Below are 22,174 nucleotides of genomic sequence, written 5' to 3'. Positions count from 1 at the left end.
GTAGTGTAAGCTGAAAACTCAATCAACTGTGTCCGATTGGTCAGAATAATCGATCGGATGTCTGATAATCAGTTCAGAAAACGTCTTACAGAGTGCGTCCTCAAGGCAGCGATGATTTTGGACAAAGCCAGCTCCCAGAGCTCCTCCACGTAGGCTCTGTTGACCAACCCCTGGGTGGTGTGAAGGATGTGGTCCTCCACGACGAAGAAGCTGGACGGAGTCGGAAACGGCAACACTTCATGAACATAATGCAAGAAACTGATTTAAGTTTGTTTTTCCACCAATGAACTCTTTGGGTTTCCATAGTTCAGAGTGATGTCAGCACGCCCAGGGCGGCCATCTTGTTCGACAAGCGTGTTTTACAGCTTTTATTTATTTGGATTTTTCAATTCAGGTCAAATGTACAACAAAATATTAGGCTCAGGCGGAGCTTTTGATTTTTAACTAAGAGAATAAAATCAAAATATTACAAGACAGCAGTGGTAATATTTGAATGAAGTGGTAATTTTATGAGAACTCCAGCAGGAACATAAATAAATGAGGAATTTTGAGCATCTTGCAAAGTTTTGGTATAAGTTTACAGAATAGTTAAAAGAAATGCTTAATATTATGACACATCAGCGTCAAATTATTATCAGTAGCACAACTTATAAATGAATGTAAATAAATGTTTCTATTTTTTTTAATCTACACAAACTGAGCTGTTCAAGTCAGATACCTTTTTCAAAGATTTTTCTTATTAAATCAATTTTTCTCAATTTTTTCTGATAAAATTATGAGAACTGTTTTTGTTCACACCTAAACAAAAAAAATCTCATCATCTGTCCCTGATACTCTGCAGTTAAACTCAACGAATTGATTGAAATAAAATCCACTTTTTGAAAGTAGTTTATGTAATTTCTTTTTTAGAAACAAATAAATAAATCAGATCTGGTATGAAAAAATCAGAGATTGTATTCCTAAGCCAAATCTCCCACTCCTACCTGCTGAGAACTTCATGAAAATGTATTCTACATAGTGACTATTTTAGCCAGAAACTAATCAAGTTTCTAACAAAAAACTGCAACAAAACTCCTTAAGTTAGAAAAACTTCATCCATAAACGATCAGCTTCGATACTTTTGCAGCTGTTCTGCATTTTCAGAGCAGCAGAGATGAATCCAGGCACTGAGTGCAAACGGTGCGTCCACCCAGTCAGGCTTTTCATGATGCCGACGTCTTGGTGTCGCGGCTCGTTCCCGACACGATGCCCGACTGAACGGATCAAAGCGTCTGCAGTGATTTTGGTTTATGTGCGCTGACAGAACGTCTCAATCAAATCGTCGGCCGCTCAGGCTTCGCCAGACCACAACGAGCTGCAGTGAGTTTTCTCTGCCTTCAGACGGCTGCGGGAAAATGCCCACTTTTTGACCGATTTCAAACATTTTCTCTCGTTTGTTTTTGGGGGGGTTTTTTGTGAAAAACCTTGGAAAACATAACAGCAATAAACCTCAGATGTTTCCAGCAATGTCTTGATCTCTTGCTTGCAGATTATAAATTAGCTCTGGTACATTACCTCCCACTCAACTCAGAAGAAGTGGGTGAACCTCAAATCACCCGACACTTCTGGTCTGTCCAAAAGGACATCGATTTATAGCTCCTGTGGTTTATTTACAAGAATCTTATCAACGAGAGACGAGACTCTGTCCTGTGATGAACTTCAGTGTTTAATAGAGGTGTGCCAATCGATCGGCCACCGATCATAATCGGCTGATTTCCATGAAAAAGTGTATGATTGGTAAATCGCCGATCACGGTCTCTTGTTGCCGATCACACAAACCGATCACCTGCATCTCATTTCTCAGCCTGCCTGTGCAGCTGGTCTCCTCTTTCCTTCACACTCCGCAAACGCGCAGCAACAAATCCTAAGCGAAGCGGAACTATAACGCACTGAGTGAATGGGGAAGTTTGCGTGTTGCAGCGGAAAATTGAAGCATGTGGAGTGAAGCAGGTCAACATGCACGACAAATCTAATACGACATAAAAACAATGGCATACTTGACGGAGTTTGGCTACATCGAGGCTCACTGGAGTAAAAAAGACATATGGAGGATCAGACAGCAGGTAAAGCAGCGCACAGCTACAAACACTCACCCGGATTAGCATGACGGTCAGAAAGCTAAACAAATAACCCGCAAAATTATTTAAGTCTTCGAGCTGCGATGTAAGACGCTGATTCTGATCTCGCTGTTGAACCGCTGCAGGTAGTAATATTTCACAGACGGAGCGCCGCTTCTGCTCCACCTGGTAGTGACTCTCACACCGAACCTCTGCTTAAAGCTGCAGCATCTAACCTAAAAAAATACATTTTACATACGTATTAAAACTTTAGCTGTCCTAACATGAGACAGATAATCTCTAAAAAAAAATAATCGATCTCCTCCCTGCTCTGCATAATTACTCGCTCAGTCAGAAACAGCCACTCAGAACTAGCAGTAATCAGCTAGCCGCCATGCTATCAGGAAGTTTTCATTCAGTAACTCAGGATTGTTTATTGTAATGGATCCTGTATTTGCCTTTGAATGTTAAGTTTTATACTTGAATCTTTTGGCAATGTTGAGAGGTTTTATTTTGGCTCTTTGCATTATTTAGCCTCTTCAGAGCCTCCATATGTTATCAGTCTGTTAAAGATAGTATTATTGATAGCACTACAATTTGCACAATGCCCGTTTTGTTTTTTTCTTGGAAAAAGTTATTAAAAACAAGTTTTTGTCCAAATTAAGGTGAATTCATGGTTCCTTTTTCCACATAATGCAACCGGTAGTGTTTATGATTAAAAAAATATATATATAATTATGTGATCGGTATCGGTGATCGGTCCTCATGGGTGATCGGTATCGGCAGAAAAAAACCTGATCGGCACATCTCTAGTGTTTAACATGCCAACTGAGCTCTTAGCTTTATGAAATTTCCAAATATGTATATAAATAGCTGGATAGAAAAGGCATCAAGATGACAGAAGGAAGGATAAATAAAGATAAACCAATCAGAGGCTTTGCTTTGTTCGAGACATTTTGAAAACCAAATATTTCAATCATCATGTGGCCACTGGTACACGTTCTACTTTCATTTCAGTTTATCTAAATTTTCAAAAGCAAGCTAATAAAGGATGGACTCACCCAACAATCTGATTGAAGTACCTCCTGTATCCCTCCAGGGTTTCATGCTAGAGACGAGTAGAAGGAAGAGGAACAGAAGAGGGTTCGACAGCACAGGAGAAACACATAAAAGTTACAAATTATCACTAAAAAACCCAGCTTTAATGAAGTATAATCAACATTCAGCATTAAGAGGCTAATTTACAAGATAAAAAAAGATGATTGAAAATAGCTTTGCAATTGGTACCTAGAATTTGTTTTGAGTAGAGATAGTTTGACTTTGAATAACTGTATTAACTAGTTATCGATTATGGTTAAACCAATTAGCTTTTAGCTAACAGATAAACTAAATAGCCTTCAGTTTATCTGATGTTAGCCGTTATGATCAATGGAATAAACTTTTAGCTTCATCCTAGTTAGCCTTCAGTTTATCTGGAGCTAACTGTTAATTCAGTTAGACTTTAGCTTCATCTGAGTTAGCCTTTAGTTTATCTGAAGTTATTTGTCATGTTCAATTCAAGTAGCTTTTAGCTATACAATAGTTTATCTGTACTTAACTTGTTTAATCCAATTAACTTTTAGCTTCACTCCAGTTAGCCTTCATAGCATCATCCCAACTTATTGGTTTAACGTGATTGCCTTGACAATATACCTTGTTTGATCAACTCAAGTCAGCTGTTAGCTTAACCCCAACTAGCTGTTTTCTTAACCCTGAATAGCCATAAATTTGCTTCCAGTTACTTGAACAAAAATGTGATTTCTTTGTGTGATATTACAAACGGTTCTCCAAACTGAGATCACACAAACTGCTGTGTACTTAAGGTAATGCTGACTAGCATTAATCCACTATGGTAAAAAGTTTAAATTCAATACAGCACATCAATGATTTTCAAAATAAAGCACTTTTCCACCTTTGTTAAGGTGTCTGTTAGGTGTACCAGTGAGCAGGTTGGGGGTTGTGTGTGCAGTTAGAAGTGTGTGGCCCTCCATGCCCGTGACAGGTCGGGTCGTACCATGTTAGAGTGCGGCTGCAGTACGAGGCGAGCCTGTTTCCTCCTCTGCTTTCTGTAGTAGTTCTCAAACACATCACGCAAACCCTAAAACATAAACGGGGGTTAAAAACCAAAAGTGAACAAACAGAGCACAGCAAGTGTATGAGTTTGAAAGCTTTGACCAAACCTGAAATGGATAAAGGAAATAATTAGTATTTCACAGTTAAGATTGTAAGTTGTTCCCTGAAAGGTTTGATTTCTTCATCACCAGGTTATCATGGTAAGCTACATTGACCCAGTTACCTCAGTACAGTTATTTTAAATGAGTGAATAACAGATTGTGACCTCATCGGTCAACCGTCGGTGAGGTCAACCACTGCCTTAACACACAGACAGAAGCTGCATCTGTTTTTGTAAACTTGATGACTCCATATCTATTTCTTCCATTACACAGAAGCTGTTTATCTCTTATCTCCCTGTGGGTTGTGCGAAGTTCTGTTTGAGGTCTGAAACCAAGACCTACAGTCACTGCTGAGGTCAGAGATAAAAAGACAGAACCCCTCCGCTCCTGACCAGACCACCGCGGATAAACTCCCACATATCTGCTGTGATGGACCACCAGCTGTTACCACTGTGATAACAAATACAGATCAGGTTATTCACTGACGTCTACTTGGTCCCTACTGCATCAATTCCTCACATTTACAGAATAAAGCATATAAACTTTTATTTTCCTTTGGACAATCTGACCACTTTTCAACTGATTTATGCAGCAAAAGTTGCAGTTGCACATATTTTTGCCTTAATTGAGCTAACTTTAAAGCACTACTCCTACGGAATATTTAGCAGAAGCTAATGCTAAGGCGCTAACTTCACTAACTTGTTCCCTACTGTCAGTTTTATTTTGCTACGATGTTGTTTTTTGCGTAAAACAGTCGCCACACACCCTTCAGAATAACAGCATGAATATAAACATCCACCTACTTGAAGAAAAAGAAGTCAACAACCAAAACTTCCAACACAGATGTTGAACTTTATTCAACTGAAAGTTTACAAAACATTAATTAGCGCTTTGGAATTTATCTGGAAAAAATCATTTAGGGGAAAGTTGAGTGGGATAAACATTTTTTAAAGTGAGCTACAACACTAGACAAAAAGTTAGTTTTGTTGTTAGCATATTAGCAGCTGTTTCAATAGCTGTTTACAATTGTGAAAAAAAACTATTGTCACGACTTCAAAATAAGAGCATGAATATAAATCAAACTTGAAAAAGAAGTCAATAAGCAAAACTTCAACACAGATGTCAAACTTCATTCAATTAAAAGTTTACAAAACTGTGTAAATTATCGGCTTAGAATGTATCTAGAAAAATTAACGTAGGGGAAGCTAACTGCACTAAATGTTTTCAACGTTAGCTACAGCGATGGATTAGCGGAAGTGTGCAAATCATTGTTTACTGACACAGAAAGTAAAATCCCTGTTCATCAGGAATGATTATTGATTTGAATGTAATTTGGTCCATATGGTCAAAGCTGTGTATTTAATTTATAATAAGCTGGTCTGTCTAGAATACGTCTTACCAAAAGTACTTAATTTGTTCTAAAGGAAAATTAAATGTTCTAACTCAACAAAGAGTTTCTGTGGGCAGGAAGGATTTCTATTAATCTCAAGAAGCCTTTGTCTGACCTGAAGGGACCAAAGAGTCAACATGATCGTTTTGCACTTAAAGTAAACAATATTCTTTTTTTATAGCAAGTCTTGGCTGCAAGATGTCCATTGAAAGCAAGAAGTTACAAAGAAAACAAAGTATTTGGTAGAAAAATATGAATCTCATTGGTGGAGATCTAGATAACATCTCTGAACTCTGTTTAGTTTGATGCTGTGAGATGAAAACACGGCGTGCTTTAATTCTTTAATTCCCAGTTTGACCCTAAGCCGAACAATGAGCATTCAACCGAGCGAGCAGCATCAAACGGCCGTGAACTCTTCGTTTTACGGCGCTGCGATCCCAGAGAGGGGTGAAACCTGGGCTGGGATGTGGACGTGTGACCTTTGCATCGCCACAGAAACAAAGGAGGTGAGACGATACGCAGAGACTGAAACGAACTGAGGATGACAAAAACCAATAAAATGAGAGGTTAATGGCATCCAACAGGCTGAGATGTGTGGATACAACTCACTGTTTTAAGGTCACATTACAGCAAATGTTCACTTATTTACTGCAAGAAACTTTATAAAAATGTTAATTTATAGATAAGAAAAAACATTTCCCTTGCTCTTTGTCAAAAGCTTTCATGTTTCAAATCAAACCAGTTTTAATATCGTCACATACAAATGGGGATTTCATATGTAAGCCCGTCACAATAAGCAATAAATCTTGTGATAAATTGAAATGAAATCAATAATTTCCAGTCAGACAGCAGCTGTTAAAGAGTTGCTTTCATTAACAGTCTTGGAAAAACTGGCATTTTGAGAGACGATGCAAACATTTGACTCACAGTAGCAAGTAGTTAGTTTGCACTTCCTGCCTCTCTTGCCTGTTTTCCTTGTCAAAGCTGAATGATTATTATTTTAAATACAATTTTGTTTATGCTTTGTTTAGTTTGGATGTTTAAACTGTTCTTTAGACACCTTTTGACCTTTGAGAGGCTGTACTTGAATTAATATGCCATTATAACAATTAACATCATTTATATTATATTAGTTGAAAATGGTCTCAAAATGACAATATTATCATTTATCACAATTTCTGGAACAATTTATTGTCCAGCAAAATGTATTTTTGTGACAGACTCATTCATGTAAGAATGGATTTAAAATATGTGCAGTTTAATTCAAACTTCTTTAAGTTTTTTAAGTGGAAAAAGTCAATTTCAAATGGGAATGTTTTCAAGAACAGAATTTGTTTGTGGCTCTGCAGTTAGCTAGTAAATAGTTTATTCATATTTGTCATTATCGAGATAGAACCACAAAATACTGCAATAAAATGTTATGTCGATATCGTCCACCACCACCGACTCCTTCAACTTCCAGGCTGGTTTGGATGCTTTCTCCAGGATAACTGACTAAAATAATGGGCTTCAGTATTTATTCAGGTTGACTTGGCATTTCAAAAAGGTGCAAACACTTTTCAGCAGCTCTGTGTGGTTGTTAACTTTCAGGTAACTCTCATCACATCAGAAGAAGCTCGATGGGCGACTCTGAAAGCTACATTTTATTTTGACCAAGCTCCTTCTCGGCGTTCATGGATTTTCCTTTTTGCTGAACATTTCCACACTGGAGGATCGTAAAAAAGCAACCTGCACCATTTCCCCGTCTCTTTAAAGACCGTAAAGTCTCGTGTGTGCTCGATTTTCCTTCGCTTTAGTCCAACCGAACGATGTCTCCTCCAGAAGGAAAACCTCAGCAGGCCGGCTCCGATTCCGAAGAAAGCGCCTCGCTGTCAACCTCCCTCCCCTCCCTCTCTGCTCGCCGTGTTTACATCAATCATAACTCGGCCCACGTTGCCCAACATGAACTACAACAAAGGCGCATTGTTCGGCCTCCACGCTGCTCAACAACTGCTGGAAAAACGTGGACTTTGGGCACGGAAAACGGCGAGGGGAGAGAGAGGAAAGAAGATTCCTCTTCCAGACTCCCCAGAAAAGTAAATGAAAGCGTTCCGTCACTTTCTACAGCCAAAATGTGAGCAGGAACATCAGAGAGGCAAAACGAGCGGTGACCTCAGAGGTCAGCAGGTCAACCCTTTCAACACCTTCCTCCTCTTCTTCTCCCACAGTAGCTGCCTCCCTCTCTCTAATCTCAATCCCTCTGTGTTGTTTTCTCTTCCTGGCTTTCCTGTTTCTGCCCGTTCAGCCTCCCCTCGACCTTCCTTCATTCCTCCCCTTCTGACCCGTCCTTATCGCTCTTTAGCTGATTCACTCTCTGCTGCTACGCCTCCAACGGCCTTCATCCTCTCCAACCACCACTTATTCATCGCTTAAAAGTTTTTCTTCTACTGATTTTACATCGTCCATTGATTTATTTTTTATCTTGGTTCTTTTGATAAGTACATCAAATGAGTATTTATCAGCTTCCGGTAATCTTTCTATTCGGTGTTCTGCAGCCATTCCTCCAAAAATCCTAAAAAGAGAGAGAAGTATGACTTCAGCCTCTCACTGGGTCAGTACTCTGTGAAACCACTGAGTCTTTGTGGGTTTTTCGCCACCAGTTACTTTTTGAAACACCTCAAATCTGACATTTTACAAGAAAGACAAGAGATAATGAGGCCTCAGGGGACCAAGGCCAATCCTTCCAAGACCAAAACCAGACCTTCCAAGACCAAAACCAAACCGCTAAAACCAAGACCAAACCTTCCAAGACCTTCGAAACCTTTTCAAAACTTTCCAAAACCAAAACTAGAACAATGAGTAGCTACTCAGCTTCAACCACTTGGTGTTAAACTGATAATTATCAAAACACTGATATTTAAGCTACTGAAATACAATCTGCAAGCTGAAATAATCAGCTTGCATTGCACAATAGTTGTATGATAAATTTAGATTGGTCAAATCAGGCATGGATTGGTTCTACCCATCATAAATTGGTAGAACCAAGACCAGGAAAGAACATTTCAGGACTGGTCTCAAGTCCTCCATCCCTGCTGAATACCATAAGATGCTAAAATCTGTATGTGTAAAACATTGCTAAAACTATGTATTTGTGTTGATCCACTGACAAAAATAGGGAAAATTTAAGGTGTACAAATACTTTTGCAAGGTGCTCCACAAAAAAAAAGTACAAATTGGCAACAAGTTGTTAAAACCGGCCAATGGCAACAACTGTAACACCATGAAAATATGAATAAACAAAGAAAAAGTTCAGCTTTAATAAATTCTTGTCCTTCTTCACTTTAGAAATGTTCACACTATCACCTGTCTAAACCTGGTCAAACGTCTCCTGATTGGCCAGTTTTCCCAGGAGCTTCTACTCCTGCGCTCCCTCCATCATCTCTTCCTTCGTACCCTTTCTCTCACCCTGATTCTGCTTTCCTTTACTCCCTCCATCGTTCTCCTTCCTGTCAAAGTTCATGCACTTCCTGTCAGTCCCCCTCCGAAGCCCCCCCCAACCACACAAAAAACTCTCAGTGCACAGAAAAGCCGACCCCGTGGCCGAGCTGGCCCGGTCACAACCCCAACACACAAACACGCTCAGTCAGACCCAGTAATGTGCAGCTGACCCCGCCGTGGCCCAGTCAACACCTCCACCCGCGTCGCTTTCGCTCAGACTGAGAAGAGACACGCAGCCAGGCTGGAGCGGAGCCAGGCCTGAGCCTGGAGGCCTCGGAGAACACCACAGAAACCTCCTGCTGGTTGCAAATACGTCGTCAGACTCAATGAATCTGATGCACCGGAGTAACACCTGGTCACACTGACGAATCAGACACAACCAACAGTTTTTCGACTTGTACTTAACCAGGAAAAATAACAGGCAACACTGGAAGAAATAAAATGAGACTAAACCTGCAGTGCTGCAAAATGGAAAGTTTATATATATATATATATACCACAGACTCTAGGAATAAAGAAAGTCTGGTGAACGCAGGTGACACCACCGCAAAGATTTCTGATGAATAACGGAAATAAAGTAGGGAGGAAGTAGTCTTACTAATAATGCCTTATAAGTAATAAAAGGTGATGGTGACTCCAACGTTGAATAAAAAGACAAAACCAACAAATCCTGGAGTACAGTAAAGAACGATGAGTAAAAAATGTTTAATTTGTAATGAATCTCAATTTAAACTCCTTTACCAAATTTTGAATATGCAAAGTAAAAGACCAATAAACAGACCGATGATTATATTAAAGTATTTTGTAATGTGACACTACATCAGTTTCTATAAGTGTAAGATTATGAACAGCTGGAATTTTATTTTAATCACAGAAAGGTAATCAGTTTAGCTTTCTTAGAACATAACCGCAATTTTAAAGTGGCCAAGTTATGTTCAAAAATATTAAGTGCAGTCTGTAGGTTGGTGATTGGTTGATCTAACGTGGCACCAGAACAGCATAAAGTCATTTGACTTCATTCATTCTGCAGATTTAAAGACCAGAACAGGTGAGAACGAGATCACAGGTGAGTTAAGAGCAAAGGTGGAAATGCGTTCAGTGTCATTTAGTTTGTAGGAAGGAGAGGAAACATAAAGAGGAACGACTCACCAGCACAGTGTAGATGTGGAGGCAGCGGTAGACTGGGGAGAAATCCACCAGGTCCTGAGCTCCTGGGACCTGCACAGGTTACACAAACATTTACCATCTTTAATCCTCAAGAAACAGGGAAACACAAATGACACCAAACTGTTACAGTTGTAGCTAAATAAGAAGCAAAATACAGAAAAATGATTAATTTTTTACTAAATTTTACCAGCTGTGACGATTAAAGTGTCCCACTTAATTAAAAATTAAATAAAAAGGTAACAAAAACAACCTATAGGCAGTTTTGCTGTATTATTTTCTGTTTCTGGACATTTACACAGCTGTGCAATTAAATAAAATGTTCTTGGGGGTCTGGCTGTTGTGTTTTCTGTAAAATACAAAGAACTGAAACAAAATCGGGTAAATAAATTCAGGGAGATAAAAGAGAGACAAAAGTTGAAGGTGTTGAAAAGATGCTTTGATGTCGAATAATAAAAGCAGCTTTAAAAAAAGAAGAGTAAAACAGAAATAAGAGTCATTAAATGAAGGGAAGGGGAAGACGGGCTGGTGGTTGGCATTTCTGAAGGCCGCTGGCGCCAAAACGGTTGTAACCCTGACGACTGCGGGGTCAGGCCTTTGTTCGACAGAAGGTCTTCACACGAAGAAGGTTGAGTCAAGTTTACAGGACGTCAATAAGCCACAGAGACCTGAACACGAGTGCCAGCGCAGGGCGGGCAGGGGGTGACAAGTTCAGCTGCATTGTACTTGGCTTTCCTCAAGTGGGAACAACAGAGGAACTCTGATCCGGCGAGGGACGACCAACAACAGGTCAGAGAGCCGCCGGGACAAGATGGCACTCCTGCAGCAACAAGTGCCATCTTTTACTGTTTAAACTTGGATGGACATTTCTGCTCTGGCAACAACATACCAAATACAGAAGAATCAAAGAATGGGAAAACTTCACGGTTTGGTCTGAAATGCATGTACAGTCATGACCAAAAGTTTTGAGAATGATTCAAATGTACATTTTTACAAAGTCTACAGCTTCAGTTTTTATAATGGCAATTTGCATAAACTTCAGAATGTTATAAAGAGTGATCAGCTTAACAGCAATTAATTGCAAAGTCAATATTTGCCTAGAAAATGAACTTTATCCCCCAAAACACATTTCAACTTCATTGCAGTCTTAAAAGGACCAGCTAACATCGTTTCAGTGATTGCTCCATTAACACAGGTGTGGGTGTTGATGAGGACGGGGCTGGAGATCAATCTGTCATGATTAAGTAAGAATGACACCACTGGACACTTTAAAAAGAGGCTGGTGCTTGGCATCATTGTTTCTTTCTCTAAAGAAACACGTGCAGTCACCATTGCACTGCACAAAAATGTCCCAACAGGGACGAGTATCGCAGCTAAAAAGATTGCACCTCAGTCAACAATCTATGGCATCATCAAGAACTTCAAGGAGAGAGGTTCCATTGTTGCCAAAAAGGCTCCAAGGCGCCCAAGAAAGACCAGCAAGCACCAGGACCGTCTCTTAAAAGTGTTTCAGCTGCGGGATCGGGCTACCAGCAGTGCAGAGCTTGCTCAGGTGTGAGTGCATCTGCACGCACTGTGAGGCTGAGACTTTTGGAGCAAGGCCTGGTCTCAAGGAGGGCAGCAAAGAAGCCACTTCTCTCCAGGAAAAGCATCAGGGACAGACTGATAATCTGCAAAAGGTACAGGGAGTGGACTGCTGAGGACTGGGGTAAAGTCATTTTCTCTGATGAATCCCCTTTCCGATTGTTTGGGACATCTGCAAAAACAGCTTGTTGGGAGAAGACGAGGTGAGCGCCACCACCAGTCTTGTCTCATGTAAAGCATCCTGAAACCATTCATGTGTGGGGTTGCTTCTCAGCCAAGGGAGTCGGCTCTCTCACAGTCTGGCCTAAAAACACAGCCATGAATAAAGAATGGTACCAGAATGTCCTCCGAGAGCAACTTCTCCCAACCGTCCAAGAGCAGTTTGGTGATGAACAATGCCTTTTCCAGCATGATGGAGCATCTTGCCATAAAGCAAAGGTGATAACTAACTGGCTCAGGGAACAAAACAGAGATTTTGGGTCCATGGCCTGGAAACTCCCCAGATCTTAATCCCATTGAAAACTTGCGGTCAATCATCAAGAGATGGGTGGACAAACAAAAACCTAGGAATTCTGACTAAATGTAAGCATTGATTGTGCTGAATGGACTGCCATCAGTCAGGATTTGGTCCAGAAGTTGATTGAGAGCAGGCCAGGGAGAATTGCAGAGGTCCTGAAGAAGAGGGATCAACACTGCAAATATTAAGTTGCTGCATTAATTCATTCTAACTGTCAATAAAAGCTTTTGTTACTCAGAATATGATTGCTATTGTATTTCTGTGTGTGATGAAAACATCTGACATACACACATGAAAACCAGAGGGCAGCAGATCATGACTGTAATCTGCAGGTAATTTCATTCTCACTGAAAAAGAAAAACGGGATCGGATCGTCAGATTGACTCCAAACAGGTCAGGTTTGATGATTGTTAAGGTGGACAAGGTGTGCAGACAGTGACAGGTATATAAAAGGTGGAACGCTTCGGCTCTGAACATCGTCAGTGGAAGGAATTGATCAGAGATCGTACTTAAATTAATTCTGTATTTTTAATAAATCTCTCAAACTGATTCAAGCTTTGAAAACATCTAATTAATTTTGAAAGTATGTTTTTTTTTATCTATGAAAACCCTGCAAAATATTTAACTTAAAACTGTATCCAACAGTTTAAACTCTAGTTTCATAGGGAAAATTATATTTTTAAAATAACCTTTGAATAAAAGTAAATATTTTGCAAAAAGAACAAAAAAGTCATAATATGTTTTAATCTAAAATGTTTTTTCTCCTACACGCGTTTAATTTCAAATATTCGCACAATGATTTTCAATTATAAAATTAAAATTAATAAATGTTATTAATCAGTGAACAAACTAACTAGCCAAAAATAATTTAATTAAATCAATAAAAAAACAAATTATCCAACTGAAAATGATGTAATTATTTAAAATACATTTAGTAATTAAAATCTAATTTTATAAATCAATTAAAAAACAAATTAAATAAATAAATAGTGATGTTAAAAGAAAAGCAACAGAAGAAGAAAGTGAAGGAGGGAAATCCTTATTAATATGTTGAGATTTGTGAACAAGGATTTTAAAAAGCTGCTTAATTATCTCATTTGTGATGCTTCTGGTTTTAAACATGAACCTGTCAGGATCAGATCACAGCTGGATGTGGATGTGTCTGTGGTGCCGTCATGCTCACATCTTCCTCCTCTTCATCCTCCACGTCCAGAATGCCAGAGTCCTGCTCAGACAGGGGGCTGCTGCCCTCTCCGCTGCTCTCCGTTACCATCGCCGCCTCCTTCCTGCCGCGCCGGCCAATCAGAGCCCTGGGCTGCAGGGTGACGGAGCTGTCCAGCGAGCGCTGCAGCTGAGCCTGAACAGAAACACGCAGCAGAAGGTCACCGGGGTCAAACCTCGCTCTCAGAAACCGGTTCCCTCTTTCTTGTTCCCTGGGACCGGCCGACCTGCATTGTTTCTGTCTGTTCCAGTTACTTCCTACATTTCCCAGAAAGCTTTTCAAGTCGCGCGGAGGAGAAGCGGGAGGCTCTTTGGCTCGACTTCAGAGCGAACCGATGGAGGTTCTTTGATTCTCAGAGTCTGACACCAAAACCAGATGTTAGCTGACAACAATGACACACCGTCTCCGCAGAAGCTGCACCGCATCTGTTCAGCAAAACTGCACAAAAAATAAAACACGGCGACAAAACAAACGAGGATTCAGACGCTAAGAGTCGTACATAAAAAGAACCACGAGTCTTACATAAAAATAACGAGTTTGCAGATGGAGACCAAGTGTTTTGTACTGGAGGCCTTGTTGCTCCAAACGTGAGAAAACACCAGGGAGATTTTAAAAAAGACAGGAAGGAGAGAGCAGGAAGGACGATGAGTCAGTGAATAAAATTAGACTTAAAAGCAGAAACAGATCACATGTTAGACCTGCACTAACCGTTACCTTTCACACTTTACCCTGATAAAACCAGAGTCAGGCTATAATGTTACATTCAAATGTATTTATTTCTGCAATGTTTGGCCTAAAACCATCTCAGTGCTTCCCTCTTTGGGTTGAACGGTCAAGTCAAGTTTATTTGTATGGAATATTTGAGCAACAAGGCAGTTCAAAGTGCTTTACATCATAAAAAAAAAAAAAAAAATTAGTAGCCAATTATGAAGCAAGCAATAAACATTACATTTTGTTAGTCACACATTAAGAAATTATTATAATTTTCCAAAGGAAATAATCAAGAAGTGATATTGAAAATGTGGGTGTTTAAAAACCAAATTAAACTGGTTGTCCTGTTGGTTGGTTTTTGGTTCTTTTGGCCAACTAAACTGATCTTTTAATCCCGATTATGATCATTTAACTACTTTGCAGCACTATGATGCATGCAGGTTCCTATTCAGCTGAAAACTTCATAATTTTGCAGTTTTTTAGTCAATATCTAATGTCTATCTATAACAGAGAGGATTTCTACAGCGTGTCACGTCTTAATGTCTACAAATGTAACTGTGAGGCCTCTAGTGCTGTGCTTGGTACTTGCAATGGTCCGATTTGAGATTCATTGGAGTTTGTGATTGTAAAGTAGCTTTGCAAGGCTGGTAAGCAAAGATTTAATAACACTGACTGTAAACCAGTCACCAGTGAAGTAACTGCTGCAGTTTTGCTACAGTTTCTAATGGTAATTTCACGGATTTGATACAAAAATGGCAGCTTGTTGGAGATTTCCCAGTAAATCCTCCCATCTGCCTTCTGGTTTTACCTTCATATTTGCTTGAAGAATTTGGAGAGCGTCTAGACGCGCACATCTGACCGCTTCTTGCACCCTCTCTTCTTTTTTTTGACCACTTTCACTTCTATTCTTTCTCCCCATTTACCCCCTGTCCAAAATGTTTCTTGTGACGCACAGTCCTGCACTTGTGCTTCAAGCACCACATCGAAAGGCTTCCCCTGAAGAAAGGCCGACTCTAAGCGGGCTCCCCTGGCAGAACAGCCCGCCTTTGTGCGGCCGGTTTGAACAGGCGCTCGGCGAGTGCGTCAACAGTGTGCCGAGCACACCTGCCGAGGAATGCAAGAGGCGAGCCGAAGCGCTAAGTGGATCTTCTTGACGTCGATGCTGACGTCTTCAGAGACGTTCTCCTTCTCTGCCTCTTTTCACGTCTGATTATGTTAATTTGCATTTGAAAGCAAAACCCGATTCAAGTCGACGTTGTACTGTTTCCTCTAATTTCCAAGTTTAAGTTTTTGGAGAACCTGAGTTTGTTTGGCGCTTGGAGATGTTCCCCCTCCTGTTCGGAGCGCTTTCCACTGATTTTCTTTGCACTTATTGTCTTTTATGACTCATTTACCTTGTGATTGTGCGACCGCCCGCATGTGGGCATCAGATCAAAGATGGCATTGTTATTCTTCCAGCATGCCGTGTTCTTCCGGGTCTTGCGTGCACACCAGTTTTTCTCATCATGGCTGTCATTAGCGGCCCGAACCGAGCCGCTCCAGGTCCCTGGCGTGTTCGTCGACGTCCCCTTCGGCAGAGTGAAGCGTAGCCTACGTGCCGGCGCCGGCGAGCAAAGGAAGCCATGTTCAAAAGGAGCTGAAGCCCGTCTGGGCGTGGATGGAAAGATGCCCTCACATCTCCAAGGGTTTTCCCACAGAATCAAAAATAAAAAAAATGTTTTGGCCACAATGGGGGAGGTCGGAAGCTCAGCGTGGGAATATGATTAACGCTGGTTCAAGATAAAAATAAAAACAAAAAGAGCGAGAAAAATATCAAATTAATAGGTTGAATATTTGAAAATGTATTATTTGTGTTTTTATGCTGTTTTGGATACGAGCGCTCGTTGATTCCTGACCACAGTTTCCCTTTTTAATTTATATTTTTAGAAGGTATTATTTCTGTAATGACAAAAGACAGACACATAAACCTGGATCATTGTTCTGCAGAGGATCGTTCCACTTGTACGGAAAAAAGGGAGCATTTTCCTGTGACTGTTGCCTCATTGATTTAAAAAAAAGCAAACCAATAAAAGAGGATCAGACTTAAAAATAAAACGAGAAAACTCTCACCTTAGAGTTATTCTATCTTTGTATGTTGTTTTTGTAGTAAAACTGAGCCCAGTCGTATTTAATTTGAAATATTACAAATCAGTCCAAACCGGATCATTACCTCAGGGATGCAACTAACAATTATTTTAGTAATCACATATTATAGTTAAACAATTAATCATTTTTCATTTAAGCCTTTTTTAAACAAATAAAGTAAAAGATACAAATGAAACATAGCTTCAATTCCTTTTCCAAAGTAACACAACAAACATTTTATTGAAGAAAACTTAAAAACATAGCATTCCTTTAAGGCTGCAACTAACAATTATTTAATAAATTGATCGTTCTAAAAATTTATCAGATAAAAAATGGCAAATTCTACAGATTTCTCATTTAATCTGTAGAATTTAATACAAAAATGTTATTACTTAAAATGCAATAACCTGGAAATGGGTTTAACAGATTTTTTTTCTATTTTAACAGAATTTGAACCAGGTGAATCTAAAACTATGCCACTTCAGGTTTTCTGGGTAGAGCATATTTACACACTCGTTTTATCTTAAATGGAAAATGTAGATATTTTACAAACAGTTTTTGATCAACCGCTGCTCTGAGTGTGTTGCTCTTTCAGAAAATGTTGTGTTTTAGAGGCTGTATTCTCCACAGTTAATCGATTACTAATACAGTTGTTGATTATTTCAATAATTGATCCGTTATGATTAAACGTTTTAGGAATGACAAGCATAGAAAAAGATCCAATTATATCCACGCACTCTTTAAAAATGTCCAAGGACTGGGTTTGTAAATTAGCCAATTGCTTTGTTTTTAACATGCAACATTGTTTACTGTGCTGTCCTCGATTAAATATACTTTTTAAAAATGTTTTGAAATGTGGATGTAACTGTGATTTTAATGACTTGGAAATTTTAATCCTGAATGATTCAGTTCTACATTAAGACTGAAAACATCCTGACTGCGACGTACCTACTGGAAACATTGTGTTGTGAAGAATTAGACATTAATCTCAATCTGAAAACATTGCAAATTTTGCAAATCAGTTACTTTGTCTTTTCTTAAATGTAAAGAAAATCCTGCTTTTCTTCTCCAGGTGATTTAATTTCTTCCTCAAACTGTCAGGAAGCTCCATGTGTTGGAAACAGAAATCTGAGACGGATGAAAAATGGCTGCAGAGGTCGTTTATGTTGTTGTTATGCCCTCGTTTAATTGGCTAATTAGCAATGTTTGTGCAGCTTAGCCAGTAATAGTCGAGGTCAAAAGCCGGTGCTGCTACTATTTAGCAGACGAGGAGCTGAAACGTTTGGTCCGTTTGTCAGAAATAATGCAGCGTGATGCCACTGCTGAGCAGAGTGACACAGCAACCCACAACGGTACATTTTCTCCTTCCTTGTGATGGTTCGATACACCGACGCGGCACGCGCACACACACACACACGTGTGTGTTCGGTAACTAGATACAGGTAATCCATCTTCCTCCACTTCACAGGCCCTGCAATCTGTTTCCCGTTAGGACGAAGGAGCAAAAGCTCTGGACCCGTCTGTCTCTGGAGCAGGAAAAACGGGAGGAGACGGGAAAATAAAGGAGGCAGAGAGGAGGTGGAGGAGAGACAACAGGTTCTAAGACTCGTGGAAATGTGATGAGATGAAAGACAGAAATGTTAAATGATGAGGAAAAGCTTCAGCTTTCTCTATTTCCACTGAATATTTTTCCATTTTTACTGCATTTTGTCATGATTTCAGTCCCGTCCTACTCTCACCTCTCAGTCCCGCCTTGGGTTCTTTGATGAAAGATGATTCAGGAACATTTGATTTGTTAATCAGTAGATTCAAATCCAGTGTTGGAGAGATTGGACAGAACTCAGTGTTATAATTTTATTCAAAAGCAAATCAACCAAAATAGGTTGAAACTGTGGGCCTGTCTGATACGAAGACAATCTTGAAAGATCCTTTTTCGTGTTTTATTTTGCACCTACAATGATCTTCTGATCCATTTTGTACAAGATGGATTCAACAATCCACTTTTTTCACTTCCAATACCAGTTCCAATATCTGACGTTTAGTATCGGCCAACATCAATCCAATACAGAAAACAGTGATTTAAAACATTTCTGTTTTTAAACATAGACATAAATATACTGGCTATATAACAGAAAGGTGTGGATAAAACTGCTTCAGATGTTACTTTTATTACTTTTCCCTTCACCTTTGTTCCATTTTTCTTGGTTTCTTTGACCCTGAGCCTTTAGAGTCACATAAAGACGGTTACAAAGTCGGCCTTCTATCACCTGTGGAACATTTCTAGGATTAGAGGACTAAAGTCTCAGTAAGATCTAGAGAAACTCATCCATGCATTTATTTCAAGTCGAATTGATTACTGCGACAGTGTCCTCACAGATCTGCCTACAAACAAATAAATAAATAAATCAATCAATGCTCCAGCTGCCGCAGATCCAGAACGCTGCTGCTGGCGTTCTGACTAAAACCAGGAAGATGGAGCACATCACCTGAATTTTAAAGTAGACTCTAATGTATCAACCTTCCAGACTCTCAGGTCTTCTGGTTCTGCTCTGTATCCCTGGAACCAGAACCAAAAATGGAGAAGCAGCATTCAGCTTCTATGCACCACAAATCTGGAACAAACTTCCAGAAAACAGCAAAAACACTGAGTTCCTTTAAGTCAAGACTAAAAACCCACCTGATTGGTTGCTTCTGATTAGTAGTAAGTGGAACATTGATCAACATATTTAATGAATATTTTGCTTGATTTGGCAAAATGTTTGCTTGTTTCATAATTACTGTATTATATTTTTATGATGTAAAGCACTTTGAACTGCCTTGTTGCTACAGAAATAAACTTTGTTTCACCTTTAAGGTGTAATTTCTGCTCTCCTCCAGGTGTTTGACTCCTCATCAAAAACAGCTACCTGACATTTCAGCCTCTTTTTTTCCACATTTATTCATCCTGCTGCTCCCCGTTTACTTTTTCCTTTCTCATCCCACTCATTAGCTCCCAGACCGTTTTTTCCTCAGCATCCACTTCTTCCTTCCCTCTCTCTTCTATGGCCCCGTGGCAGCAGACAATAGCCCCATTGTAACCCGTTCACTCTCCTCTTTTTCCCCTTCTCTCCAGATCCATTTATTTTCACATCCTCGGTTGAGGGAGTCGTAACGACGGCTGGATTCGGAGAGTCGGGGCTAATTTGGAACAGAGCACACCACAGAGACATGCTGTCTGAGAGAACGAAAGGAAGAGTTTGGAGAAGAAGGGCGAAACAAACGAGACGAGGAGGAGGGAGAACGTCCCCAGCACTGATTATGTGACGAGATAATCCCAGAATCAGCATCAGCTCTGTTGCTTCATAATTAGCGGTTAGCTTCCTCGGTGGCTGAGGTGGATTGTCAAGCTGCGGTCCCTCATCTAAAGGTCAACCTGGGGTTGATGGTTAGCGACCAGCGCAGCATATTCTGTACTGAAGACATCATCATCATCAGGTGGAAAATAAAACACACCTTTTCATCCATAAGAGGATAAACTCTGACATGAAGACCCAAAATATATGGAGGACTGATCCTGCCAAAATTGGCGATGACAACAGAAATAAATACATAGTTTGAAAAAGTAGTTAATGTGCATCCAAAACTTTCCAAGATTATTTCAAGACACAGTGTGACGTAAATCTATATTTGTTTATCATTTTCAACGCTACGGCAGTTGTTTATGTGTTAAAAAATGTTAAAGCTGACTGGAAAGTTTGGAAATAAAACAATAAAGAAAATACAACAAATAGTCTGTATGTAGGTTGTGTATGTGTAATAAAATTCTAAAGATTAATGATGTTTTATTATATATAAACCTAGCCTTCTTTCCCATCACTGTATATGGTGTATAAAATAAATTATTTAAAATAAATTATATTAGGCCTTGTTTTATCTAATTTCTCTTTTTTTTCTATTGTGAATTAAGATGATTCTGTTGCAGCAAAGTCAGCTTTTCTACTTATTGTGAAAGCTTGGTTCTGAAAAGCTGCACTCAACTTTTTCCATTGCATGAAAATTAAGTCTGTAATAATTTTACCCTCATTAAAAATATAAAAATGTATCTACATCAACCACCTGTGCTGGACTGGTTGAATTTAAGTCACTCTTGAACTTCAGTTGGGGGCCGTACAAAATCAGTAAAAGGGCAACAAATGGCCCCCGGGCCGCACTTTGGACACCCCTGAGCTAAAGTGTAACTCGGGCTTATAAGAATGACTATAGAGGAAGACAGATGCATGATAAAACTGGACCTTTAGTGACATCTAGAGGCCGTTTGAATCAAACCACCACAGTCTGGGTGGATCAGGCTACTGCTGCTGCAATGTCATCCTCCCAAAATAATCTCCAAATCAACAGCAAACACAGCCAGGAGGAGGTGACCTTTAACCTCCAAGAAACTCACCAGAATCATATTTCTATCATTACTTTAATCTGTGAGAGATGAACACTTAAATTCAGACATGATGTTTGAAGTGAATCAATCAGGAATTTGATCCAGATCAATGATATAAAAAAACAAAAACAAATCTTTCACAGACTTTAAGATTTTAAAACCAAAACTTTATAATCTTCGACAACTTTCAATAACATGAATATTGTTTTCAATTTGTGGTGCAGAATTTCATTTAACTTGATAAAATCCTGACTTTTTTTATTATTGATTATGACCAACTGTTGCTGGCAGCATAAAAAAGGATTTGGTAGACTGACCTGAATCAGAACAATGTGAAACAATGTGAAGATTAAATGACTTCACTTAAGACATAAGAACATTTGTAGATCTACTGCTGATCTACACATCATGAACGTCTTTAGGAGCCATTTCTAATCAAGATCATCTGTTCAAAACTGTCATTTCTTAAGACACGCCAATAAATCAATAGCAACATATATTGCAATAAACATGTGATTAGTATCAGTAGACAATACATTTCATTGAATATTCACTTAACTATGATCCAGAACTGCACAGCATTCTGGGAGATGTAGGCAAAGGAAAGATTTAACTACTCAACCTCTCAATGCTACTAGCTAAGCAAGGTTTGTGGAATCAAATAGCTCACTCACTCTTTGTTACCTAGCAACTCATTCTTTGGTTACCTAGCAACAGCCGGCTGGGTAACTGGGGCAGCAGCAGTTTAAGGTTTTGCCTCATAACTGCTTAAAACTAAAAAATAACGGCGTGAAGTGAAAACTGGATAAAACAGGAAAGGTCACTTCACCAGTTTGACAGAATTTCAAATATTTAAAACAAAAAACTAATCAGTAATGATCAATATCGACTGATATGAAACGTTTTATCATATGTTTTTCAGCAATATTATCCCAATTGCTTATTCCATTCCTTTTTGTTCTATGCTATTCTATTCTCTTCTCTAAACACTTAAATATGAAAGTATAAAACTCTGAACAGCTTCTGTTTCTTGAAATTCCCATCCTGTTCTATGGAATAAGACACAAATAAACAAACAGCCTTAATTTGAGCTCTGGATACCAGAGGCAAAAGCAGACAAACGCTAATATATGTCTTCCCTGGCCTTGAGAAACACTTAAACAATGAGGTAAGTGGTGAAAAGCTAAACGCGTCATCGTCGACGCGCCTCGGAGACTCCGGCAGCGCCGACATGTTTGTTTACTGGCAGCGGAAAACACAAA

The 22,174-nt window shown here is 39.4% G+C and overlaps 1 protein-coding gene across 3 annotated transcripts in view; it reads right to left on the bottom strand.

Moving 5' to 3' along the window:
* The window catches only part of exoc6b (exocyst complex component 6B), a 90,113-nt gene that overhangs the window by 57,768 nt on the left and 10,171 nt on the right, over positions 1-22,174 (bottom strand). For all 3 annotated transcript variants that reach the window (XM_081599626.1, XM_008435626.3, XM_008435627.3), the window contains exons 7-11: positions 13,625-13,798; positions 10,326-10,394; positions 4,150-4,233; positions 3,158-3,204; positions 90-210 (exon numbers count right to left, since the gene is read on the bottom strand). In XM_081599626.1, coding sequence (XP_081455752.1) covers positions 90-210; positions 3,158-3,204; positions 4,150-4,233; positions 10,326-10,394; positions 13,625-13,798 — 495 coding nt within the window. The remainder of the gene's footprint in view (positions 1-89; positions 211-3,157; positions 3,205-4,149; positions 4,234-10,325; positions 10,395-13,624; positions 13,799-22,174) is intronic.

The sequence above is a fragment of the Poecilia reticulata genome, chromosome 18 (genome assembly GCF_904066995.2).
Source record: "Poecilia reticulata chromosome 18, P_reticulata-male-v2, whole genome shotgun sequence".
Taxonomy (NCBI): Eukaryota; Metazoa; Chordata; class Actinopteri; order Cyprinodontiformes; family Poeciliidae; genus Poecilia; species Poecilia reticulata.
This window is presented reverse-complemented; position numbering and strand designations above follow the sequence as displayed.